Raw genomic sequence first — 25,132 nt, forward strand, 5'->3', positions numbered from 1 at the left:
TAAAAAAACAGACAATGTGATTTTCTGGATTTTTTTTTCTCAGTTTGTCTCCCATAGTTGAGGTCTACCTATGATGTAAATTACAGACGCCTCTCATCTTTTTAAGTGGTGGAAATTGCACTATTGCTGACTGACTAAATACTTTTTTGCCCCACTGTATAAGGGAGATGACAAACATGTTTATACTGAGGTGAAAATGAAAAGGTGTGAGTGCAAAATGAGAGGAGTGAGGGAAAATAGTGGAGTGATCGGAAAATGACAGATGTGAGGTCGAAATGACAAGTGTTAGGGGGAAATGAGAGGAGTGAGGTGCTATAACTAACCACAGATATTTACTATGCCCAGGCAACGCCGGGCTCTTCAGCTAGTCCTAACATATATGTGCATATTTAAACAGATTTGACATTCAGGACCCTAGAAAAGTCTGGTAAGCCCATGCTGACCACTTATACACTGTGAGGTGTATAGTTACATGAATAGACAGTTTACTGTTCAGGTCTCTAGGAAAGCTGGGTGTCATGGATAATGTATAATAATAATATACACACTATAACGCATGGCTAGCTGGGATTTCCTGCATAATTACACAGATTTCTGGTGTGCATATTTTTCCATTCAGTCCTCTAGGAAAGCTGTGTGCCTACAATGTTATGTAATGATGGATATCTCAGTGCATAAATAGACATTCTGTCATCCGGGGCTCTGGGAAAGCTGGGTCTCCTGAATAAAAAACAACACATCATAGCATTACTGCATAAATATATAGAGTTACCATTCAGGACTGGAGGAAAGCTGGGTGTCATGGATGTGTCATGGCCTAACTAGACAGAACTGCCGTTCAGGACTATAGAAAAGTTGAATATTCTGAATAGAAATTCTACATAGTTATACATTATGTCATATGTTTAGTAACCGTTTTCCTTTCAGTCCTCTGGGAAAGCTGTGTGTCTTCTAATGTTGATTCTGTCTAGTTATGCAGTGATGGATATATCAGTGTGTAAACAAACATTTTGTAATTCAGGACTCTGGGAAAGCTGAGTCTCCTGAATAAAAACGGCAATACTGCATTAATATATAGATTTACCATTCAGGACTCGCGGAAAGCTGGGTTTTATGAAAGTATAAGTGCATAACTAGATGGATTTGCCATTCAGCGCTGCATGAAAGGTGGATACTCTGAATGGCAATTCTACCTATAGAGAATGGGGGCAAAAAGCGACATTTTGCCTTTCAGTGCTCTGGGAAAGCTGTGTGTTTAGTTGTGTAGTGAAGGGTATTTCAGTGCATAAACAGACATTTTATCATTTGAGGGCTTGGGAAAGCTGGGTGTAACTGGAAGATCATGGACTATTAATAGTACTGGTCTTCTTATGTGACCCCCAGGGCCCGGGTGAGACCCTGCCCCGCTGTACAGTGTGTGCGCTATATATATATATATATATATATATATATATATATATATACTATGTGTGCGGGCACACTCCGTGTATACAGGAGTCACGTGACCAGGGAGCATGGCCGCCTCCTGTTTACTGTTACCATGGAGACCAGAGTCATGGCGGACCGTTGCCTGGAGACAGCACAAGCTGCAGAGAGACAGCCGGGCCTATAGACTGCAAGGAAGGAGCCGTCCAGGAGCAGCGGCATCATGTCCTCTCAGCCGGTGCACGGGCTGCCATTCCTGCCCGGGAACAGCTACCGGGACCCGACCGTAAGTGGAGAGAATTCAGGCTTGTGGTGCCTCTTGTGCTGCCGGTACCGGGGCGGTTTATTACATGTGCCCCGTGCTTATTTATGGCTAATAAAGGGTTAATGGTGTGTGCCGCCATACTGCGACTGCCCGAACCGATCCGCACTGTATGTGGGGAGAGCGATCAATGCGGGGCAGCGCCAGCGCTATAGTGTCCGGAGATGCATGTGCGCCTTGTACTGGACTGTGTGCCGGATATAATACCGCACCCTGTGTGATATATATAATACCGCACCCACTGTGCCGGATATAATACCGCACCCACTGTGCCGGATATAATACCGCACCCACTGTGCCGGATATAATACCGCACCCTGTGTGATATATATAATACCGCACCCACTGTGCCGGATATAATACCGCACCCACTGTGCCGGATATAATACCGCACCCTGTGTGATATATATAATACCGCACCCACTGTGCCGGATATAATACCGCACCCACTGTGCCGGATATAATACCGCACCCACTGTGCCGGATATAATACCGCACCCTGTGTGATATATATAATACCGCACCCACTGTGCCGGATATAATACCGCACCCACTGTGCCGGATATAATACCGCACCCTGTGTGATATATATAATACCGCACCCACTGTGCCGGATATAATACCGCACCCACTGTGCCGGATATAATACCGCACCCACTGTGCCGGATATAATACCGCACCCACTGTGCCGGATATAATACCGCACCCACTGTGCCGGATATAATACCGCACCCTGTGTGATATATATAATACCGCACCCACTGTGCCGGATATAATACCGCACCCACTGTGCCGGATATAATACCGCACCCACTGTGCCGGATATAATACCGCACCCACTGTGCCGGATATAATACCGCACCCTGTGTGATATATATAATACCGCACCCACTGTGCCGGATATAATACCGCACCCACTGTGCCGGATATAATACCGCACCCTGTGTGATATATATAATACCGCACCCACTGTGCCGGATATAATACCGCACCCACTGTGCCGGATATAATACCGCACCCTGTGTGATATATATAATACCGCACCCACTGTGCTGGATATAATACCGCACCCTGTGTGATATATATAATACCGCACCCACTGTGCCGGATATAATACCGCACCCTGTGTGATATATATAATACCGCACCCACTGTGCCGGATATAATACCGCACCCACTGTGCCGGATATAATACCGCACCCTGTGTGATATATATAATACCGCACCCACTGTGCCGGATATAATACCGCACCCTGTGTGATATATATAATACCGCACCCACTGTGCCGGATATAATACCGCACCCACTGTGCCGGATATAATACCGCACCCTGTGTGATATATATAATACCGCACCCACTGTGCTGGATATAATACCGCACCCACTGTGCCGGATATAATACCGCACCCACTGTGCCGGATATAATACCGCACCCTGTGTGATATATATAATACCGCACCCACTGTGCTGGATATAATACCGCACCCACTGTGCCGGATATAATACCGCACCCTGTGTGATATATATAATACCGCACCCTGTGTGATATATATAATACCGCACCCACTGTGCCGGATATAATACCGCACCCACTGTGCCGGATATAATACCGCACCCTGTGTGATATATATAATACCGCACCCACTGTGCCAGATATAATACCGCACCCACTGTGCCGGATATAATACCGCACCCTGTGTGATATATATAATACCGCACCCACTGTGCCGGATATAATACCGCACCCACTGTGCCGGATATAATACCGCACCCACTGTGCCGGATATAATACCGCACCCTGTGTGATATATATAATACCGCACCCACTGTGCCGGATATAATACCGCACCCACTGTGCCGGATATAATACCGCACCCTGTGTGATATATATAATACCGCACCCACTGTGCCGGATATAATACCGCACCCACTGTGCCGGATATAATACCGCACCCTGTGTGATATATATAATACCGCACCCACTGTGCCGGATATAATACCGCACCCACTGTGCCGGATATAATACCGCACCCTGTGTGATATATATAATACCGCACCCACTGTGCTGGATATAATACCGCACCCTGTGTGATATATATAATACCGCACCCACTGTGCCGGATATAATACCGCACCCTGTGTGATATATATAATACCGCACCCACTGTGCCGGATATAATACCGCACCCACTGTGCCGGATATAATACCGCACCCTGTGTGATATATATTATACCGCACCCACTGTGCCGGATATAATACCGCACCCTGTGTGATATATATAATACCGCACCCACTGTGCCGGATATAATACCGCACCCACTGTGCCGGATATAATACCGCACCCTGTGTGATATATATAATACCGCACCCACTGTGCTGGATATAATACCGCACCCACTGTGCCGGATATAATACCGCACCCACTGTGCCGGATATAATACCGCACCCTGTGTGATATATATAATACCGCACCCACTGTGCTGGATATAATACCGCACCCACTGTGCCGGATATAATACCGCACCCTGTGTGATATATATAATACCGCACCCTGTGTGATATATATAATACCGCACCCACTGTGCCGGATATAATACCGCACCCACTGTGCCGGATATAATACCGCACCCTGTGTGATATATATAATACCGCACCCACTGTGCCAGATATAATACCGCACCCACTGTGCCGGATATAATACCGCACCCTGTGTGATATATATAATACCGCACCCACTGTGCCGGATATAATACCGCACCCACTGTGCCGGATATAATACCGCACCCACTGTGCCGGATATAATACCGCACCCTGTGTGATATATATAATACCGCACCCACTGTGCCGGATATAATACCGCACCCACTGTGCCGGATATAATACCGCACCCTGTGTGATATATATAATACCGCACCCACTGTGCCGGATATAATACCGCACCCTGTGTGATATATATAATACCGCACCCACTGTGCCGGATATAATACCGCACCCACTGTGCCGGATATAATACCGCACCCACTGTGCCGGATATAATACCGCACCCACTGTGCCGGATATAATACCGCACCCTGTGTGATATATATAATACCGCACCCACTGTGCCGGATATAATACCGCACCCACTGTGCCGGATATAATACCGCACCCTGTGTGATATATATAATACCGCACCCACTGTGCCGGATATAATACCGCACCCTGTGTGATATATATAATACCGCACCCACTGTGCCGGATATAATACCGCACCCACTGTGCCGGATATAATACCGCACCCACTGTGCCGGATATAATACCGCACCCACTGTGCCGGATATAATACCGCACCCTGTGTGATATATATAATACCGCACCCACTGTGCCGGATATAATACCGCACCCACTGTGCCGGATATAATACCGCACCCACTGTGTCGGATATAATACCGCACCCTGTGTGATATATATAATACCGCACCCACTGTGCCGGATATAATACCGCACCCACTGTGCCGGATATAATACCGCACCCACTGTGCCGGATATAATACCGCACCCTGTGTGATATATATAATACCGCACCCACTGTGCCGGATATAATACCGCACCCACTGTGCCGGATATAATACCGCACCCACTGTGTCGGATATAATACCGCACCCTGTGTGATATATATAATACCGCACCCACTGTGCCGGATATAATACCGCACCCTGTGTGATATATATAATACCGCACCCACTGTGCCGGATATAATACCGCACCCACTGTGCCGGATATAATACCGCACCCACTGTGCCGGATATAATACCGCACCCTGTGTGATATATATAATACCGCACCCACTGTGCCGGATATAATACCGCACCCACTGTGCCGGATATAATACCGCACCCACTGTGTCGGATATAATACCGCACCCTGTGTGATATATATAATACCGCACCCACTGTGCCGGATATAATACCGCACCCACTGTGCCGGATATAATACCGCACCCACTGTGCCGGATATAATACCGCACCCACTGTGCCGGATATAATACCGCACCCTGTGTGATATATATAATACCGCACCCACTGTGCCGGATATAATACCGCACCCACTGTGCCGGATATAATACCGCACCCACTGTGCCGGATATAATACCGCACCCTGTGTGATATATATAATACCGCACCCACTGTGCCGGATATAATACCGCACCCACTGTGCCGGATATAATACCGCACCCACTGTGCCGGATATAATACCGCACCCACTGTGCCGGATATAATACCGCACCCTGTGTGATATATATAATACCGCACCCACTGTGCCGGATATAATACCGCACCCACTGTGCCGGATATAATACCGCACCCACTGTGCCGGATATAATACCGCACCCACTGTGCCGGATATAATACCGCACCCACTGTGTCGGATATAATACCGCACCCTGTGTGATATATATAATACTGCACCCACTGTGCCGGATATAATACCGCACCCACTGTGCCGGATATAATACCGCACCCACTGTGCCGGATATAATACCGCACCCACTGTGCCGGATATAATACCGCACCCACTGTGCCGGATATAATACCGCACCCTGTGTGATATATATAATACCGCACCCACTGTGCCGGATATAATACCGCACCCACTGTGCCGGATATAATACCGCACCCACTGTGCCGGATATAATACCGCACCCTGTGTGATATATATAATACCGCACCCACTGTGCCGGATATAATACCGCACCCACTGTGCCGGATATAATACCGCACCCACTGTGCCGGATATAATACCGCACCCTGTGTGATATATATAATACCGCACCCACTGTGCCGGATATAATACCGCACCCACTGTGTCGGATATAATACCGCACCCTGTGTGATATATATAATACCGCACCCACTGTGCCGGATATAATACCGCACCCACTGTGCCGGATATAATACCGCACCCACTGTGCCGGATATAATACCGCACCCTGTGTGATATATATAATACCGCACCCACTGTGCCGGATATAATACCGCACCCTGTGTGATATATATAATACCGCACCCACTGTGCCGGATATAATACCGCACCCACTGTGCCGGATATAATACCGCACCCACTGTGCCGGATATAATACCGCACCCTGTGTGATATATATAATACCGCACCCACTGTGCCGGATATAATACCGCACCCACTGTGCCGGATATAATACCGCACCCACTGTGCCGGATATAATACCGCACCCTGTGTGATATATATAATACCGCACCCACTGTGCCGGATATAATACCGCACCCACTGTGCCGGATATAATACCGCACCCACTGTGCCGGATATAATACCGCACCCTGTGTGATATATATAATACCGCACCCACTGTGCCGGATATAATACCGCACCCACTGTGTCGGATATAATACCGCACCCTGTGTGATATATATAATACCGCACCCACTGTGCCGGATATAATACCGCACCCACTGTGCCGGATATAATACCGCACCCACTGTGCCGGATATAATACCGCACCCTGTGTGATATATATAATACCGCACCCACTGTGCCGGATATAATACCGCACCCACTGTGCCGGATATAATACCGCACCCACTGTGCCGGATATAATACCGCACCCACTGTGCCGGATATAATACCGCACCCACTGTGCCGGATATAATACCGCACCCTGTGTGATATATATAATACCGCACCCACTGTACCGGATATAATACCGCACCCTATGTGATATATAATACCGCACCCTGTGTGATATATATATATAATACCGCACCCTGTGTGATATATAATACCGCACCCTGTGTGATATATATATATAATACCGCACCCTGTGTGATATATAATACCGCACCCTGTGTGATATATATATATATATATATAATACCGCACCCTGTGTGATATATAATACCGCACCCTGTGTGATATATATATATAATACCGCACCCTGTGTGATATATAATACCGCACCCTGTGTGATATATATATATAATACCGCACCCTGTGTGATATATAATACCGCACCCTGTGTGATATATATATATAATACCGCACCCTGTGTAATATATAATACCGCACCCTGTGTGATATATATATATAATACCGCACCCTGTGTGATATATAATACAGCACCCTGTGTGATATATATATATATAATACCGCACCCTGTGTGATATATAATACCGCACCCTGTGTGATATATATATATATAATACCACACCCTGTGTGATATATATAATACCGCACCCTGTGTGATATATATATATATATATATAATACCGCACCCTGTGTGATGTATAATACCACACCCTGTGTGATATATATATATATAATACCGCACCCTGTGTGATATATATAATACCGCACCCTGTGTGATATATATATATAATACCGCACCCTGTGTGATATATAATACCGCACCCTGTGTGATATATATATAATACCGCACCCTGTGTGATATATAATACCGCACCCTGTGTGATATATATATAATACCACACCCTGTGTGATATATAATACCGCACCCTGTGTGATATATATATATATATATATAATACCACACACTGTGTGATATATATAATACCGCACCCTGTGTGATATATAATACCGCACCCTGTGTGATATATATATAATACCGCACCCTGTGTGATATATAATACCGCACCCTGTGTGATATATATATATAATACCTACCGCACCCTGTGTGATATATAATACTGCACCGTGTGTGATATATATATAATACCGCACCCTGTGTGATATATATAATACAGCACCCTGTGTGATATATATATATATATATATATAATACCGCACCCTGTGTGATATATAATACCGCACCCTGTGTGATATATATATATATATAATACCACACCCTGTGTGATATATAATACCGCACCTTGTGTGATATATATATAATACCACACCCTGTGTGATATATATAATACCGCACCCTGTGTGATATATATATATATATATATATATATATAATACCGCACCCTGTGTGATATATAATACCGCACCCTGTGTGATATATATATATAACACCGCACCCTGTGTGATATATAATACCGCACCCTGTGTGATATATATATATATAATACCACACCCTGTGTGATATATATAATACCGCACCCTGTGTGATATATATATATATATATATATATATATATATATATAATACCGCACCCTGTGTGATATATATATATATAATAATAATAATAATTTTTATTTATATAGCGCCAACATATTCCGCAGCGCTTTAATACCGCACCCTGTGTGATATATAATACCGCACCCTGTGTGATATATATATATATAATACCGCAACCTGTGTGATATATATATATAATACCACACCCTGTGTGATATATAATACCACACCCTGTGTGATATATATATATAATACCACACCCTGTGTGATATATATAATACCGCACCCTGTGTGATATATATATATATATATATATATATATATATATATAATACCGCACCCTGTGTGATATATATATATATAATAATAATAATAATAATTTTTATTTATATAGCGCCAACATATTCCGCAGCGCTTTAATACCGCACCCTGTGTGATATATAATACCGCACCCTGTGTGATATATATATATAATACCGCAACCTGTGTGATATATATATATAATACCACACCCTGTGTGATATATAATACCACACCCTGTGTGATATATATCTATATAATACCACACCCTGTGTGATATATATAATACCGCACCCTGTGTGATATATATATATATATATATAATACCGCACCCTGTGTGATATATATATATAATAATAATAATAATTTTTATTTATATAGCGCCAACATATTCCGCAGCGCTTTAATACCGCACCCTGTGTGATATATAATACCGCACCCTGTGTGATATATATATATATAATACCGCACCCTGTGTGATATATATATATAATACCGCACCCTGTGTGATATATATATATATAATACCGCACCCTGTGTGATATATATATATATAATATCGCACCCTGTGTGATATATATATATATATATATATAATACCGCACCCTGTGTGATATATAATACCACACCCTGTGTGATATATATATATAATACCGCACCCTGTGTGATATATAATACCGCACCCTGTGTGATATATATATAATACCGCACCCTGTGTGATATATATAATACCGCACCCTGTATGATATATATATATATATATAATACCGCACCCTGTGTGATATATAATACCGCACCCTGTGTGATATATATATAATACCGCACCCTGTGTGATATATATAATACCGCACCCTGTGTGATTTATACGCACCCTGTGTGATATATATAATACCGCATCCTGTGTAACATAGTAACATAGTTAGTAAGGCCGAAAAAAGACATTTGTCCATCCAGTTCAGCCTATATTCTATCATAATAAATCCCCAGATCTACCTCCTTCTACAGAACCTAATAATTGTATGATACAATATTGTTCTGCTCCAGGAAGACATCCAGGCCTCTCTTGAACCCCTCGACTGAGTTCGCCATTACCACCTCCTCAGGCAAGCAATTCCAGATTCTCACTGCCCTAACAGTAAAGAATCCTCTGTCGTCTTTTTTCTAGACTAAATAATCCTAATTTCGCTAATCTATCTGGGTATTGTAGTTCTCCCATCCCCTTTATTAATTTTGTTGCCCTCCTTTGTACTCTCTCTAGTTCCATTATATCCTTCCTGAGCACCGGTGCCCAAAACTGGACACAGTACTCCATGTGCGGTCTAACTAGGGATTTGTACAGAGGCAGTATAATGCTCTCATCATGTGTATCCAGACCTCTTTTAATGCACCCCATGATCCTGTTTGCCTTGGCAGCTGCTGCCTGGCACTGGCTGCTCCAGGTAAGTTTATCATTAACTAGGATCCCCAAGTCCTTCTCCCTGTCAGATTTACCCAGTGGTTTCCCATTCAGTGTGTAATGGTGACATTGATTCCTTCTTCCCATGTGTATAACCTTACATTTATCATTGTTAAACCTCATCTGCCACCTTTCAGCCCAAGTTTCCAACTTATCCAGATCCATCTGTAGCAGAATACTATCTTCTCTTGTATTAACTGCTTTACATAGTTTTGTATCATCTGCAAATATCGATATTTTACTGTGTAAACCTTCTACCAGATCATTAATGAATATGTTGAAGAGAACAGGTCCCAATACTGACCCCTGCGGTACCCCACTGGTCACAGCGACCCAGTTAGAGACTATACCATTTATAACCACCGCACCCTGTGTGATGTATAATACCGCACCCTGTGTGATATATATATATATATATATAATACCGCACCCTGTGTGATATATATAATACCGCACCCTGTGTGATATATATATATAATACCGCACCCTGTGTGATATATAATACCGCACCCTGTGTGATATATATATAATACCGCACCCTGTGTGATATATAATACCGCACCCTGTGTGATATATATATATATAATACCGCACCCTGTGTGATATATAATACCGCACCCTGTGTGATATATATATATAATACCGCACCCTGTGTGATATATATCGCACCCTGTGTGATATATATATATATAATACCGCACCCTGTGTGATATATAATACCGCACCCTGTGTGATATATATATAATACCGCACCCTGTGTGATATATAATACCGCACCCTGTGTGATATATAATACCGCACCTTGTGTGATATATAATACCGCACCCTGTGTGATATATATATATATATAATACCGCACCCTGTGTGATATATAATACCGCACCCTGTGTGATGTATAATACCGCACCCTGTGTGATATATATATATAATACCGCACCCTGTGTGATATTTATAATACCGCACCCTGTGTGATATATATATATATATAATACCGCACCCTGTGTGATATATAATACCGCACCCTGTGTGGTATATATATATAATACCGTGTGATATATATATATAATACCGCACCCTGTGTGATATATAATACCGCACCCTGTGTGATATATATATAATACCGCACCCTGTGTGATATATAATACCGCACCCTGTGTGATATATAATACCGCACCCTGTGTGATATATAATACCGCACCCTGTGTGATATATATATATAATACCGTGTGATATATATATATAATACCGCACCCTGTGTGATATATAATACCGCACCCTGTGTGATATATATATATATAATGCCGCACCCTGTGTGATATATAATACCGCAACCTGTGTGATATATATATATAATACCACACCCTGTGTGATATATAATACCACACCCTGTGTGATATATATATAATACCACACCCTGTGTGATATATATATATATATATATATATATATATATATGTATATATATATATATATATATATATATATAATACCGCACCCTGTGTGATATATATATATATATATAATAATAATAATAATAATTTTTATTTATATAGCGCCAACATATTCCGCAGCGCTTTAATACCGCACCCTGTGTGATATATAATACCGCACCCTGTGTGATATATATATATAATACCGCACCCTGTGTGATATATAATATCGCACCCTGTGTGATATATATATATAATACCGCACCCTGTGTGATATATAATACCGCACCCTGTGTGATATATATATATAATACCGCACCCTGTGTGATATATAATATCGCACCCTGTGTGATATATATATAATACCGCACCCTGTGTGATATATAATACCGCACCCTGTGTGATATATATATATAATACCGCACCCTGTGTGATATATAATACCGCACCCTGTGTGATATATATATATAATACCGCACCCTGTGTGATATATAATACCGCACCCTGTGTGATATATATATATATATATAATACCACACCCTGTGTGATATATAATACAGCACCCTGTGTGATATATATATATAATACCACACCCTGTGTGATATATAATACCGCACCCTGTGTGATATATATATATATAATACCACACCCTGTGTGATATATATAATACCGCACCCTGTGTGATATATATATATATATATATATAATACCGCACCCTGTGTGATATAATACCGCACCCTGTGTGATATATATATATAATACCGCACCCTGTGTGATATATAATACCGCACACTGTGTGATATATATATATAATACCGCACCCTGTGTGATATATAACATTGCACCCTGTGCGATATATATATATAATACGGCACCCTGTGTGATATATTTAATACCGCACTCTGTGTGATATATATATATATATATATCTATATATAATACCGCACCCTGTGTGATATATAATACCGTACCCTGTGTGATATATATAAATAATACCGCACCCTGTGTGATATATAATACCGGACCCTGTGTGATATATATATATAATACCACACCCTGTGTGATATATAATACCGCACCCTGTGTGATATATATATACTACCACACCCTGTGTGATATATATAATACCGCACCCTGTGTGATATATATATATATATAATACCGCACCCTGTGTGATATATAATACCGCACCCTGTGTGATATATATATATAATACCGCACCCTGTGTGATATATATATATATAATACCGCACCCTGTGTGATATATAATACCGCACCCTGTGTGATATATATATATAATACCGCACCCTGTGTGATATATAATATCGCACCCTGTGTGATATATATATATATATAATACCGCACACTGTGATATATAATACAGCACCCTGTGTGATATATATATATAATACCGCACCCTGTATGATATATATATAATACCGCACCCTGTGTGATATATAATACCGCACCCTGTGTGATTTATAATACCGCACCCTGTGTGATATATAATACCGCACCCTGTGTGATATATAATACCGCACCCTGTGTGATATATATATATAATACCGTGTGATATATATATATAATACCGCACCCTGTGTGATATATAATACCGCACCCTGTGTGATATATATATATATATAATACCGCACCCTGTGTGATATATAATACCGCAACCTGTGTGATATATATATATAATACCTCACCCTGTGTGATATATAATACCACACCCTGTGTGATATATATATATAATACCACACCCTGTGTGATATATATAATACCGCACCCTGTGTGATATATATATATATATATATATATAATACCGCACCCTGTGTGATATATATATATAATAATAATAATAATTTTTATTTATATAGCGCCAACATATTCCGCAGCGCTTTAATACCGCACCCTGTGTGATATATAATACCGCACCCTGTGTGATATATATATATATAATACCGCAACCTGTGTGATATATATATAATACCACACCCTGTGTGATATATAATACCACACCCTGTGTGATATATATATATAATACCACACCCTGTGTGATATATATAATACCGCACCCTGTGTGATATATATATATATATATATATATATATATATATATAATACCGCACCCTGTGTGATATATATATATAATAATAATAATAATAATTTTTATTTATATAGCGCCAACATATTCCGCAGCGCTTTAATACCGCACCCTGTGTGATATATAATACCGCACCCTGTGTGATATATATATATATAATACCGCAACCTGTGTGATATATATATATATAATACCACACCCTGTGTGATATATAATACCACACCCTGTGTGATATATATATATAATACCACACCCTGTGTGATATATATAATACCGCACCCTGTGTGATATATAATACCGTACCCTGTGTGATATATATAAATAATACCGCACCCTGTGTGATATATAATACCGGACCCTGTGTGATATATATATATAATACCACACCCTGTGTGATATATAATACCGCACCCTGTGTGATATATATATACTACCACACCCTGTGTGATATATATAATACCGCACCCTGTGTGATATATATATATATATATAATACCGCACCCTGTGTGATATATAATACCGCACCCTGTGTGATATATATATATAATAATAATAATAATTTTTATTTATATAGCGCCAACATATTCCGCAGCGCTTTAATACCGCACCCTGTGTGATATATAATACCGCACCCTGTGTGATATATATATATATAATACCGCACCCTGTGTGATATATATATATAATACCGCACCCTGTGTGATATATAATATCGCACCCTGTGTGATATATATATATATATAATACCGCACCCTGTGTGATATATAATACCACACCCTGTGTGATATATATATATAATACCGCACCCTGTGTGATATATATATAATACCGCACCCTGTGTGATATATATAATACCGCACCCTGTGTGATATATATATATATAATACCGCACCCTGTGTGATATATAATACCGCACCCTGTGTGATATATATATAATACCGCACCCTGTGTGATATATATATAATACCGCACCCTGTGTGATATATATAATACCGCACCCTGTGTGATTTATACGCACCCTGTGTGATATATATAATACCGCATCCTGTGTAACATAGTAACATAGTTAGTAAGGCCGAAAAAAGACATTTGTCCATCCAGTTCAGCCTATATTCTATCATAATAAATCCCCAGATCTACGTCCTTCTACAGAACCTAATAATTGTATGATACAATATTGTTTTGCTCCAGGAAGACATCCAGGCCTCTCTTGAACCCCTCGACTGAGTTCGCCATCACCACCTCCTCAGGCAAGCAATTCCAGATTCTCACTGCCCTAACAGTAAAGAATCCTCTGTCGTCTTTTTTCTAGACTAAATAATCCTAATTTCGCTAATCTATCTGGGTATTGTAGTTCTCTCATCCCCTTTATTAATTTTGTTGCCCTCCTTTGTACTCTCTCTAGTTCCATTATATCCTTCCTGAGCACCGGTGCCCAAAACTGGACACAGTACTCCATGTGCGGTCTAACTAGGGATTTGTACAGAGGCAGTATAATGCTCTCATCATGTGTATCCAGACCTCTTTTAATGCACCCCATGATCCTGTTTGCCTTGGCAGCTGCTGCCTGGCACTGGCTGCTCCAGGTAAGTTTATCATTAACTAGGATCCCCAAGTCCTTCTCCCTGTCAGATTTACTTAGTGGTTTCCCGTTCAGTGTGTAATGGTGATATTGATTCCTTCTTCCCATGTGTATAACCTTACATTTATCATTGTTAAACCTCATCTGCCACCTTTCAGCCCAAGTTTCCAACTTATCCAGATCCATCTGTAGCAGAATACTATCTTCTCTTGTATTAACTGCTTTACATAGTTTTGTATCATCTGCAAATATCGATATTTTACTGTGTAAACCTTCTACCAGATCATTAATGAATATGTTGAAGAGAACAGGTCCCAATACTGACCCCTGCGGTACCCCACTGGTCACAGCGACCCAGTTAGAGACTATACCATTTATAACCACCCTCTGCTTTCTATCACTAAGCCAGTTACTAACCCATTTACACACATTTTCCCCCAGACCAAGCATTCTCATTTTGTGTACCAACCTCTTGTGCGGCACGGTATCAAACGCTTTGGAAAAATCGAGATATACCACGTCCAATGACTCACCGTGGTCCAGCCTATAGCTTACCTCTTCATAAAAACTGATTAGATTGGTTTGACAGGAGCGATTTCTCATAAACCCATGCTGATATGGAGTTAAACAGTTATTCTCATTGAGATAATCCAGAATAACATCCCTCAGAAACCCTTCAAATATTTTACCAACAATAGAGGTTAGACTTACTGGCCTATAATTTCCAGGTTCACTTTTAGAGCCCTTTTTGAATATTGGCACCACATTTGCTATGCGCCAGTCCTGCGGAACAGACCCTGTCGCTATAGAGTCCCTAAAAATAAGAAATAATGGTTTATCTATTACATTACTTAGTTCTCTTAGTACTCGTGGGTGTATGCCATCCGGACCCGGAGATTTATCTATTTTAATCTTATTTAGCCGGTTTCGCACCTCTTCTTGGGTTAGATTGGTGACCCTTAATATAGGGTTTTCATTGTTTCTTGGGATTTCACCTAGCATTTCATTTTCCACCGTGAATACCGTGGAGAAGAATGTGTTTAATATGTTAGCTTTTTCCTCGTCATCTACAACCATTCTTTCCTCACTATTTTTTAAGGGGCCTACATTTTCAGTTTTTATTCTTTGACTATTGATATAGTTGAAGAACAGTTTGGGATTAGTTTTACTCTCCTTAGCAATGTGCTTCTCTGTTTCCTTTTTGGCAGCTTTAATTAGTTTTTTAGATAAAGTATTTTTCTCCCTATAGTTTTTTAGAGCTTCAATGGTGCCATCCTGCTTTAGTAGTGCAAATGCTTTCTTTTTACTGTTAATTGCCTGTCTTACTTCTTTGTTTAGCCACATTGGGTTTTTCCTATTTCTAGTCCTTTTATTCCCACAAGGTATAAACCGCTTACACTGCCTATTTAGGATGTTCTTAAACATTTCCCATTTATTATCTGTATTCTCATTTCTGAGGATATTGTCCCAGTCTACCAGATTAAGGACATCTCTAAGCTGGTCAAACTTTGCCTTCCTAAAGTTCAGTGTTTTTGTGACTCCCTGACAAGTCCCCCTAGTGAAAGACAGGTGAAACTGCACAATATTGTGGTCGCTATTTCCTAAATGCCCGACCACCTGCAGATTTGTTATTCTGTCAGGTCTATTAGATAGTATTAGGTCTAAAAGTGCTGCTCCTCTGGTTGGATTCTGCACCAATTGTGAAAGATAATTTTTCTTGGTTATTAGCAGAAACCTGTTGCCTTTATGGGTTTCACAGGTTTCTGTTTCCCAGTTAATATCCGGGTAGTTAAAGTCCCCCATAACCAGGACCTCATTATGGGTTGCAGCTTCATCTATCTGCTTTAGAAGTAGACTTTCCATGGTTTCTGTTATATTTGGGGGTTTGTAACAGACCCCAATGAGAATTTTGTTACCATTTTTCCCTTTATGAATTTCGACCCATATGGACTCGACATCCTCATTTCCTTCGCTAATATCCTCCCTTAAAGTGGACTTTAGACAAGACTTTACATAGAGACAAACCCCTCCTCCTCTCCGATTTTTACGATCCTTTCTGTGTGATATATGTAATACTGCATCCACTGTGCCGGGTATAATACCGCACCCTGTGTGATATATATAATACCGCACCCTGTGTGATATATATAATACCGCACCCTGTGTGATATATATATATATAATACCGCACCCTGTGTGATATATATAATACCGCACCCTGTGTGATATATATAATACCGCACCCTGTGTGATATATAATACCGCACCCTGTGTGATATATATATATATAATACCGCACCCTGTGTGATATATATAATACCGCACCCTGTGTGATATATATAATACTGCACCCTGTGTGATATATATAATACCGCACCCTGTGTGATATATATAATACCGCACCCTGTGTGATATATAATACTGCACCCTGTGTGATATATATAATACCACACCCTGTGTGATGTATAATACCGCACCCTGTGTGATGTATAATACCGCACCCTGTGTGATATATATAATACCGCACCCTGTGTGAGATATATAATACCGCACCCACTGTGCCAGATATAATAACGAATCCACTGTGCCAGATATAATACCGCATCCTGTGTGATATATATAATACCACATCCACTGTGCCGGATATAATACTGCACCCTGTGTGAGATATATAATACTGCACCCTGTGTGAGATATATAATACCGCACCCACTGTGCCGGATATAATACCGCATCCTGTGTGATATATAATACCGAATCCACTGTGCTGGATATAATATCGCACCCTATGTGATATATATATAATACCGCTCCCTGTGTGAGATATATAATACCGCATCCACTGTGCCGGATATAATACCGCACCCTGTGTGATATATATAATACCGCACCCACTGTGCCGGATATAATACCGCATCCACTGTGCCGGATATAATACCGCACCCTGTGTGATATATATAATACCGCATCCTGTGTGATATATATAATACTGCATCCACTGTGCCGGGTATAATACCGCACCCTGTGTGATATATATAATACCGCACCCACTGTGCCGGATATAATACCGCACCCTGTGTGATATATATAATACCGCACCCTGTGTGATATATATAATACCGCACCCTGTGTGATATATATAATACTGCACCACTGTGCTGGATTTAATACCGCATCCTGTGTGATATATATAATACTGCATCCACCGTGCCCTATATAAAACCGCATCATGTGTGATATATATAATACCGCATCCACTGTGCCGGATTTAATACCGCATCGTGTGTGATATATATAATACTGCATCCACCGTGCCCTATATAAAACCGCATCATGTGTGATATATATAATACCGCATCCACTGTGCCGGATTTAATACCGCATCGTGTGTGATATATATAATACCGCATCCACTGTGCCGCATATAATACAGCACCCTGTGTGATATATATAATACCGCACCCTGTGTGATATATATAATACTGCATCCACTGTGCTGGATTTAATACCGCATCCTGTGTGATATATATAACACTGCATCCACTGTGCTGTATATAAAACCACATCCTGTGTGATATATATAATACCGCATCCACTGTGCCGGATATAATACCGCATCCTGTGTGATATATATAATACCGCATCCACTGTGCCGGATATACCGCATCCTGTGTGATATATATAATACCGCATCCACTGTGCCGGATATAATACCGCACCCTGTGTGATATATATAATACCGCACCCTGTGTGATATATATAATACTGCATCCACTGTGCTGGATTTAATACCGCATCCTGTGTGATATATATAATACCGCATCCACTGTGCTGTATATGAAACCGCATCGTGTGTGATATATATAATACCGCATCCAGTGTGCCGGATATAATACCGCATCCTGTGTGATATATATAATACCGCATCCTGTGTGATATATATAATACTGCATCCACCGTGCCGTATATAATACCGCATCCTGTGTGATATATATATATATATATAATACAGCATCTACTGTGCCGTATATAATACCACATCCTGTGCAATATATATAATACCGCATCCACCGTCTTGTGTATAATACCGCATCTTGTGTGATACATACCAAATCCACTGTGCCGCATATAATACCGCATCCTGTGCGATATATCTAATACCGGATCCACTGTGCCGGATATAATACCGCATCCTGTGTGATATATATAATACCGGATCCACTGTGCCAGATATAATACTGCATCCTGTGTGATATATATAATACCGCATTCACTGTGCCAGATATAATGCCGGATCCACTGTGTCGGATATAATACCGCATCCTGTGTGATATATATAATACCGGATCCCCTGTGCTGGATATAATACCACATCCTGTGTGATATATATAATACCGGATCCACTGTGCCGGATATAATACCGCATCCTGTGTGATATATATAATATCGGATACACTGTGCCGCATATAATACCGCATCCTGTGTGATATATATAATACCAGATCCACTGTGCCAGATATAATACCGCATCCTGTGTGATATATATAATACCGCTTCCACTGTGCCGTATATAATACCGCATCCTGTGTAACATATAGTTCTATACAGTATGCCATATATAATGCTATACCCAGTGTACTTTGTGTAATACCGCACCATATATAGTACTATACACAATATAACATATATAATACCGCACCCAGTGTACCATATATAGTACTATACTCATATTCATTGGTTGCGGCCTCTGTCTGTCATGGAAACCCAAGTCGCTGATTGGTCGTGGCAACACAGCCACGACCAATCAGCGACGGGCACAGTCCGGCGGCAAAATGGCAGCTCCTTACTCCCCGCAGTCAGTGCCCGCTTTGTACTCCCCTCCAGTCAGCGCTCACACAGGGTCAATGGCAGCGCTAATGGACCGCGTTATACCGCAGTGTAACGCACTCCATTAATGCTGCTATTAACCCTGTGTGACCAACTTTTTACTATTGATGCTGCCTATGCAGCATCTATAGTAAAAAGATCTGATGTGGTATATTGCACAGCCCACGTAGTATATTGCACAGCCCACGTAGTTTATTGCCCATCCCACGTATATTGCCTAGCCCACCTAGTATATTGCCCAGCCCATGTAGTATATTGCACAGCCCACGTAGAATATTGCACAGCCCACGTAGTATATTGCCCAGCCCATGTAGTATATTGCCCAGCCCACGTAGTATATTGCACAGCCCATGTAGTATATTGCCCATCCCATGTAGTATATTGCACAGCCCATGTAGTATATTGCACAGCCACATAGTATATTGCACAGCCCACGTAGTATATTGCCCAGCCCACGTAGTATATTGCCCAGCGCACCTAGTATATTGCCCAGCCCATGTAGTATATTGCACAGCCCACGTAGAATATTGCACAGCCCACGTAGTATATTGCCCAGCCCATGTAGTATATTGCCCAGCCCATGTAGTATATTGCACAGCCCATGTAGTATATTGCCCAGCCCACGTAGTATATTGCACAGCCACATAGTATATTGCACAACCCACGTAGTATATTGCCCATCCCACGTAGTATATTGCACAGTCCATGTAGTATATTGCACAGCCACGTAGTATATTGCACAGCCACATAGTATATTGCCCAGCCCATGTAGTATATTGCACAGCCACGTAGTATATTGCACAGCCCACGTAGTATATTGCCCAGCCCACGTAGTATATTGCACAGTCCATGTAGTATATTGCACAGCCCACGTAGTATATTGCACAGTCCATGTAGTATATTGCACAGCCCACGTAGTATATTGCCCAGCCCACGTAGTATATTGCCCAGCCCACGTAGTATATTGCACAGTCCATGTAGTATATTGCACAGCCCACGCAGTATATTGCCCAGCCACGTAGTATATTGCACAGCCCACGCAGTATATTGCCCAGCCACGTAGTATATTGCACAGCCCACGTAGTATATTGCCCAGCCACGTAGTATATTGCACAGTCCATGTAGTATATTGCACAGCCCACGCAGTATATTGCCCAGCCACGTAGTATATTGCACAGCCCACGCAGTATATTGCCCAGCCACGTAGTATATTGCACAGTCCATGTAGTATATTACACAGCAACGTAGTATATTGCACAGCCACGTAGTATATTGCCCAGCCCACGTAGTATATTGCACAGCCCACGTAGTATATAGCAATGTGGGCATCATATCCCTGTTAAAAAAAAAGAATTAAAATAAAAAATAGTTATATACTCACCTTCCAGAGCCCCCGGATCCAAGTGAAGCGGTTACCGACGCTCCTCGCGCGCTCCGGTCTGAAGAGTGCATTGCGGTCTCACGAGATGCAATGCATGGAGCAGTCACCAGAGCATCGCGAGGAGCGGGAAAGGCCTGTTCTGGATCCGAGGGGACGACGGACGGTGAGTATATAACGATTTTTTATTTTTTTATTATTTTTAACATTAGATCTTTTTACTAATGATGCTGCATACGCAGCATCAATAGTAAAAAGTTGGTCACACAAGGTTAATAGCAGCGTTAATGGAGTGCGTAACACCGCAGCCCGGTAGCGCTGCCATTGACCATGTGTGAGCGCTGACTGGAGGGGAGTATGGAGCTGGCACTGACTGCGGGGAGGAAGGAGCGGCCATTTTGCTGCCGGAATGTGCCCGTCGCTGTTTTGCCACGACCAATCAGCGACTTGGATTTCCATGACAGACAGAGGCTGCGACCAATGAGTATCCACGACAGACAGAAGGACAGACGGAAGTGACCCTTAGACAATTATATAGTAGATACCGCTCCCAGTGTACTATGTGTAATACCGCACCATGTATAGTGCTACACACAGTATGTACACTGGGCAGCACGGTGGCTTAGTGGTTAGCACTGCAGCCTTGCAGCGCTGGGGTCCTGGGTTCTAATCCCACCCAGGACAACATCTGCAAAGAGTTTGTATGTTCTCTCCGTGTTTGTGTGGGTTTCCTCCGGGCACTCCAGTTTCCTCCCACATCCAAAGACATACTGATAGGGAATTTAGATTGTGAACCCCATCGGGGACAGCGATGATAATGTGTGCAAAACTGTAAAGCGCTGCGTAATATGTTAGCGCTATATAAAAATAAAGATTATTATTATTATTATGTACACTGTATAGCCCATCGTGTTATATATAATACTGCACCCAGTGTACTATATATAGTGCAATACACAGTATACCATATATAATACCGAGCCCAGTGTACTATATGTAATACCGCATGATATATAGTGCTGTACACAGTATATACACAGTATTGCCCAGCGTGCCATATATACCGCACCCAGTGTACTATATATAGTGCTATCGCACGATATATAGTGCTGTACACAGTATATACACAGTATGCCATATATAATACCGCACCCAGTGTGCTCGTATGTAATACCGCACCATATATATTGCTATGCACGATATACAATACAGACCAAAAGTTTGGACACACCTTCTCATTTAAAGATTTTTCTGTATTTTCATGACTATGAAAATTGTACATTCACACTGAAGGCATCAAAACTATGAATTAACACATGTGGAATTATATACTTAACAAAAAAGTGTGAAACAACTGAAATTATGTTTTATATTTTAGGTTCTTCAAAGTAGCCACCTTTTGCTGTGATGACGGCTTTGCACACTCTTGGCATTCTCTTCTTGAGTTTCAAGAGGTAGTCACCGGGAATGGTCTTCCAACAATCTTGAAGGAGTTCCCAGAGATGCTTAGCCCTTGTTGGCCCTTTTGCCTTCACTCTGAGGTCCAACTCACCCCAAACCATCTCGATTGGGTTCAGGTCTGGTGACTGTGGAGGCCGGGTCATCTGGCGTAGCACCCATCACTCTCCTTCTTGGTCAAATAGCCCTTACACAGCCTGGAGGTGTGTTTGGGGTCATTGTCCTGTTGAAAGATAATTGTCCTGTTGAAAAATAAATGATGGTCCAGCTAAACGCAAAACGGATGGAATAGCATACCGCTGCAAGATGCTGTGGTAGCCATGCTGGTTCAGTATGCCTTCGATTTTGAATAAATCCCCAACAGTGTCACCATCAAAGCACCCCCACACCATCACACCTCCTCCTTCATGCTTCACGGTAGGAACCAGGCATGTAGAGTCCATCCGTTCACCTTTTCTGCGTGGCACAAAGACACGGTGGTGGGAACCAAAGATCTCAAATTTGGACTCATCAGACCAAAGCACAGATTTCCACTGGTCTAATGTCCATTCCTTGTGTTCTTTAGCCCAAACAAGTCTCTTCTGCTTGTTGCCTGTCCTTAGCAGTGGTTTCCTAGCAGCTATTTTACCTTGAAGGCCGGCTGCACAAAGTCTACTCTTAACAGTTGTTGTAGAGATGTGTCTGCTGCTGGAACTCTGTGTGGCATTGACCTGGTCTCTAATCTGAGCTGCTGTTAACCTGCGATTTCTGAGGCTGGTGACTCGGATAAACTTATCCTCAGAAGCAGAGGTGACTCTTGGTCTTCCTTTCCTGGGGCGGTCCTCATGTGAGCCAGTTTCTTTGTAGCGGTAGATGGTTTTTGCAACTGCACTTGGGGACACTTTGAAAGTTTTCCCAATTTTTCGGACTGACTGACCTTTATTTCTTAAAGTAATGATGGCCACTCATTTTTCTTTACTTAGCTGCTTTTTTCTAGCCATAATACAAATTCTAACTGTCTATTGAGTAGGACTATCAGCTGTGTATCCACTAGACTTCTGCTCAACACAACTGATGGTCCCAACCCCATTTATAAGGCAAGAAATTCCACTTATTAAACCTGACAGGGCACACCTGTGAAGTGAAAACCATTTCCGGTGACTACCTCTTGAAGCTCATCAAGAGAATGCCAAGAGTGTGCAAAGCAGTCATCAAAGCAGAAGGTGGCTACTTTGAAGAACCTAGAACATAAGACATAATTTCAGTTGTTTCACACTTTTTTGTTAAGTATATGTGGCACCCCAGGAGTCCGGGTACCACAGTAGTGCTGTCTTCGTCACGGGGAGGATAGTGCTATGTCCAGAGACAAGTGAGATTCCCTTTGGTAGGTTTACACACACACAACACCTTCCAATTCCAGGCCAGGAGGGGGAGCTCCAAGCCCTCTTTTAGGGCAAATTCCCTGAATAAAGATCCTGGTTTGGAGGCGGAGACAGCCGAGCTCAGTCTGGAGTAGGAGTCTGTGTGCGAGGACAGATAGGAGTGGAGCACAGAGGAAAGAGAGAGCTCCAGGAGGCCACAAGCAGGCCTCTGAAGAGCGATAGCGCAAGTATCCGGGTATCAGGAGCCCGAGGCGTACGTGGATTACAACACACG

The 25,132-nt window shown here is 41.8% G+C and overlaps 1 protein-coding gene across 3 annotated transcripts in view; it reads left to right on the forward strand.

The window, feature by feature from the left end:
• EFHC1 (EF-hand domain containing 1) overlaps nt 1-25,132 on the forward strand; it is a 52,016-nt gene that overhangs the window by 13,524 nt on the left and 13,360 nt on the right. The window contains exon 1 of one of the 3 annotated variants that reach the window (XM_069728359.1): nt 1,579-1,711. The exons of the other annotated variants lie outside the window; for them this stretch is intronic. Within the exon in view, the coding sequence (XP_069584460.1) occupies nt 1,649-1,711 (63 nt within the window). The 5' untranslated portion in view covers nt 1,579-1,648. Of the gene's footprint in view, nt 1-1,578; nt 1,712-25,132 lie in introns of those variants that run through there. 3 annotated transcript variants of the gene reach the window in all.

Source organism: Ranitomeya imitator, chromosome 5, assembly GCF_032444005.1.
Source record: "Ranitomeya imitator isolate aRanImi1 chromosome 5, aRanImi1.pri, whole genome shotgun sequence".
NCBI classification, from domain to species: Eukaryota; Metazoa; Chordata; class Amphibia; order Anura; family Dendrobatidae; genus Ranitomeya; species Ranitomeya imitator.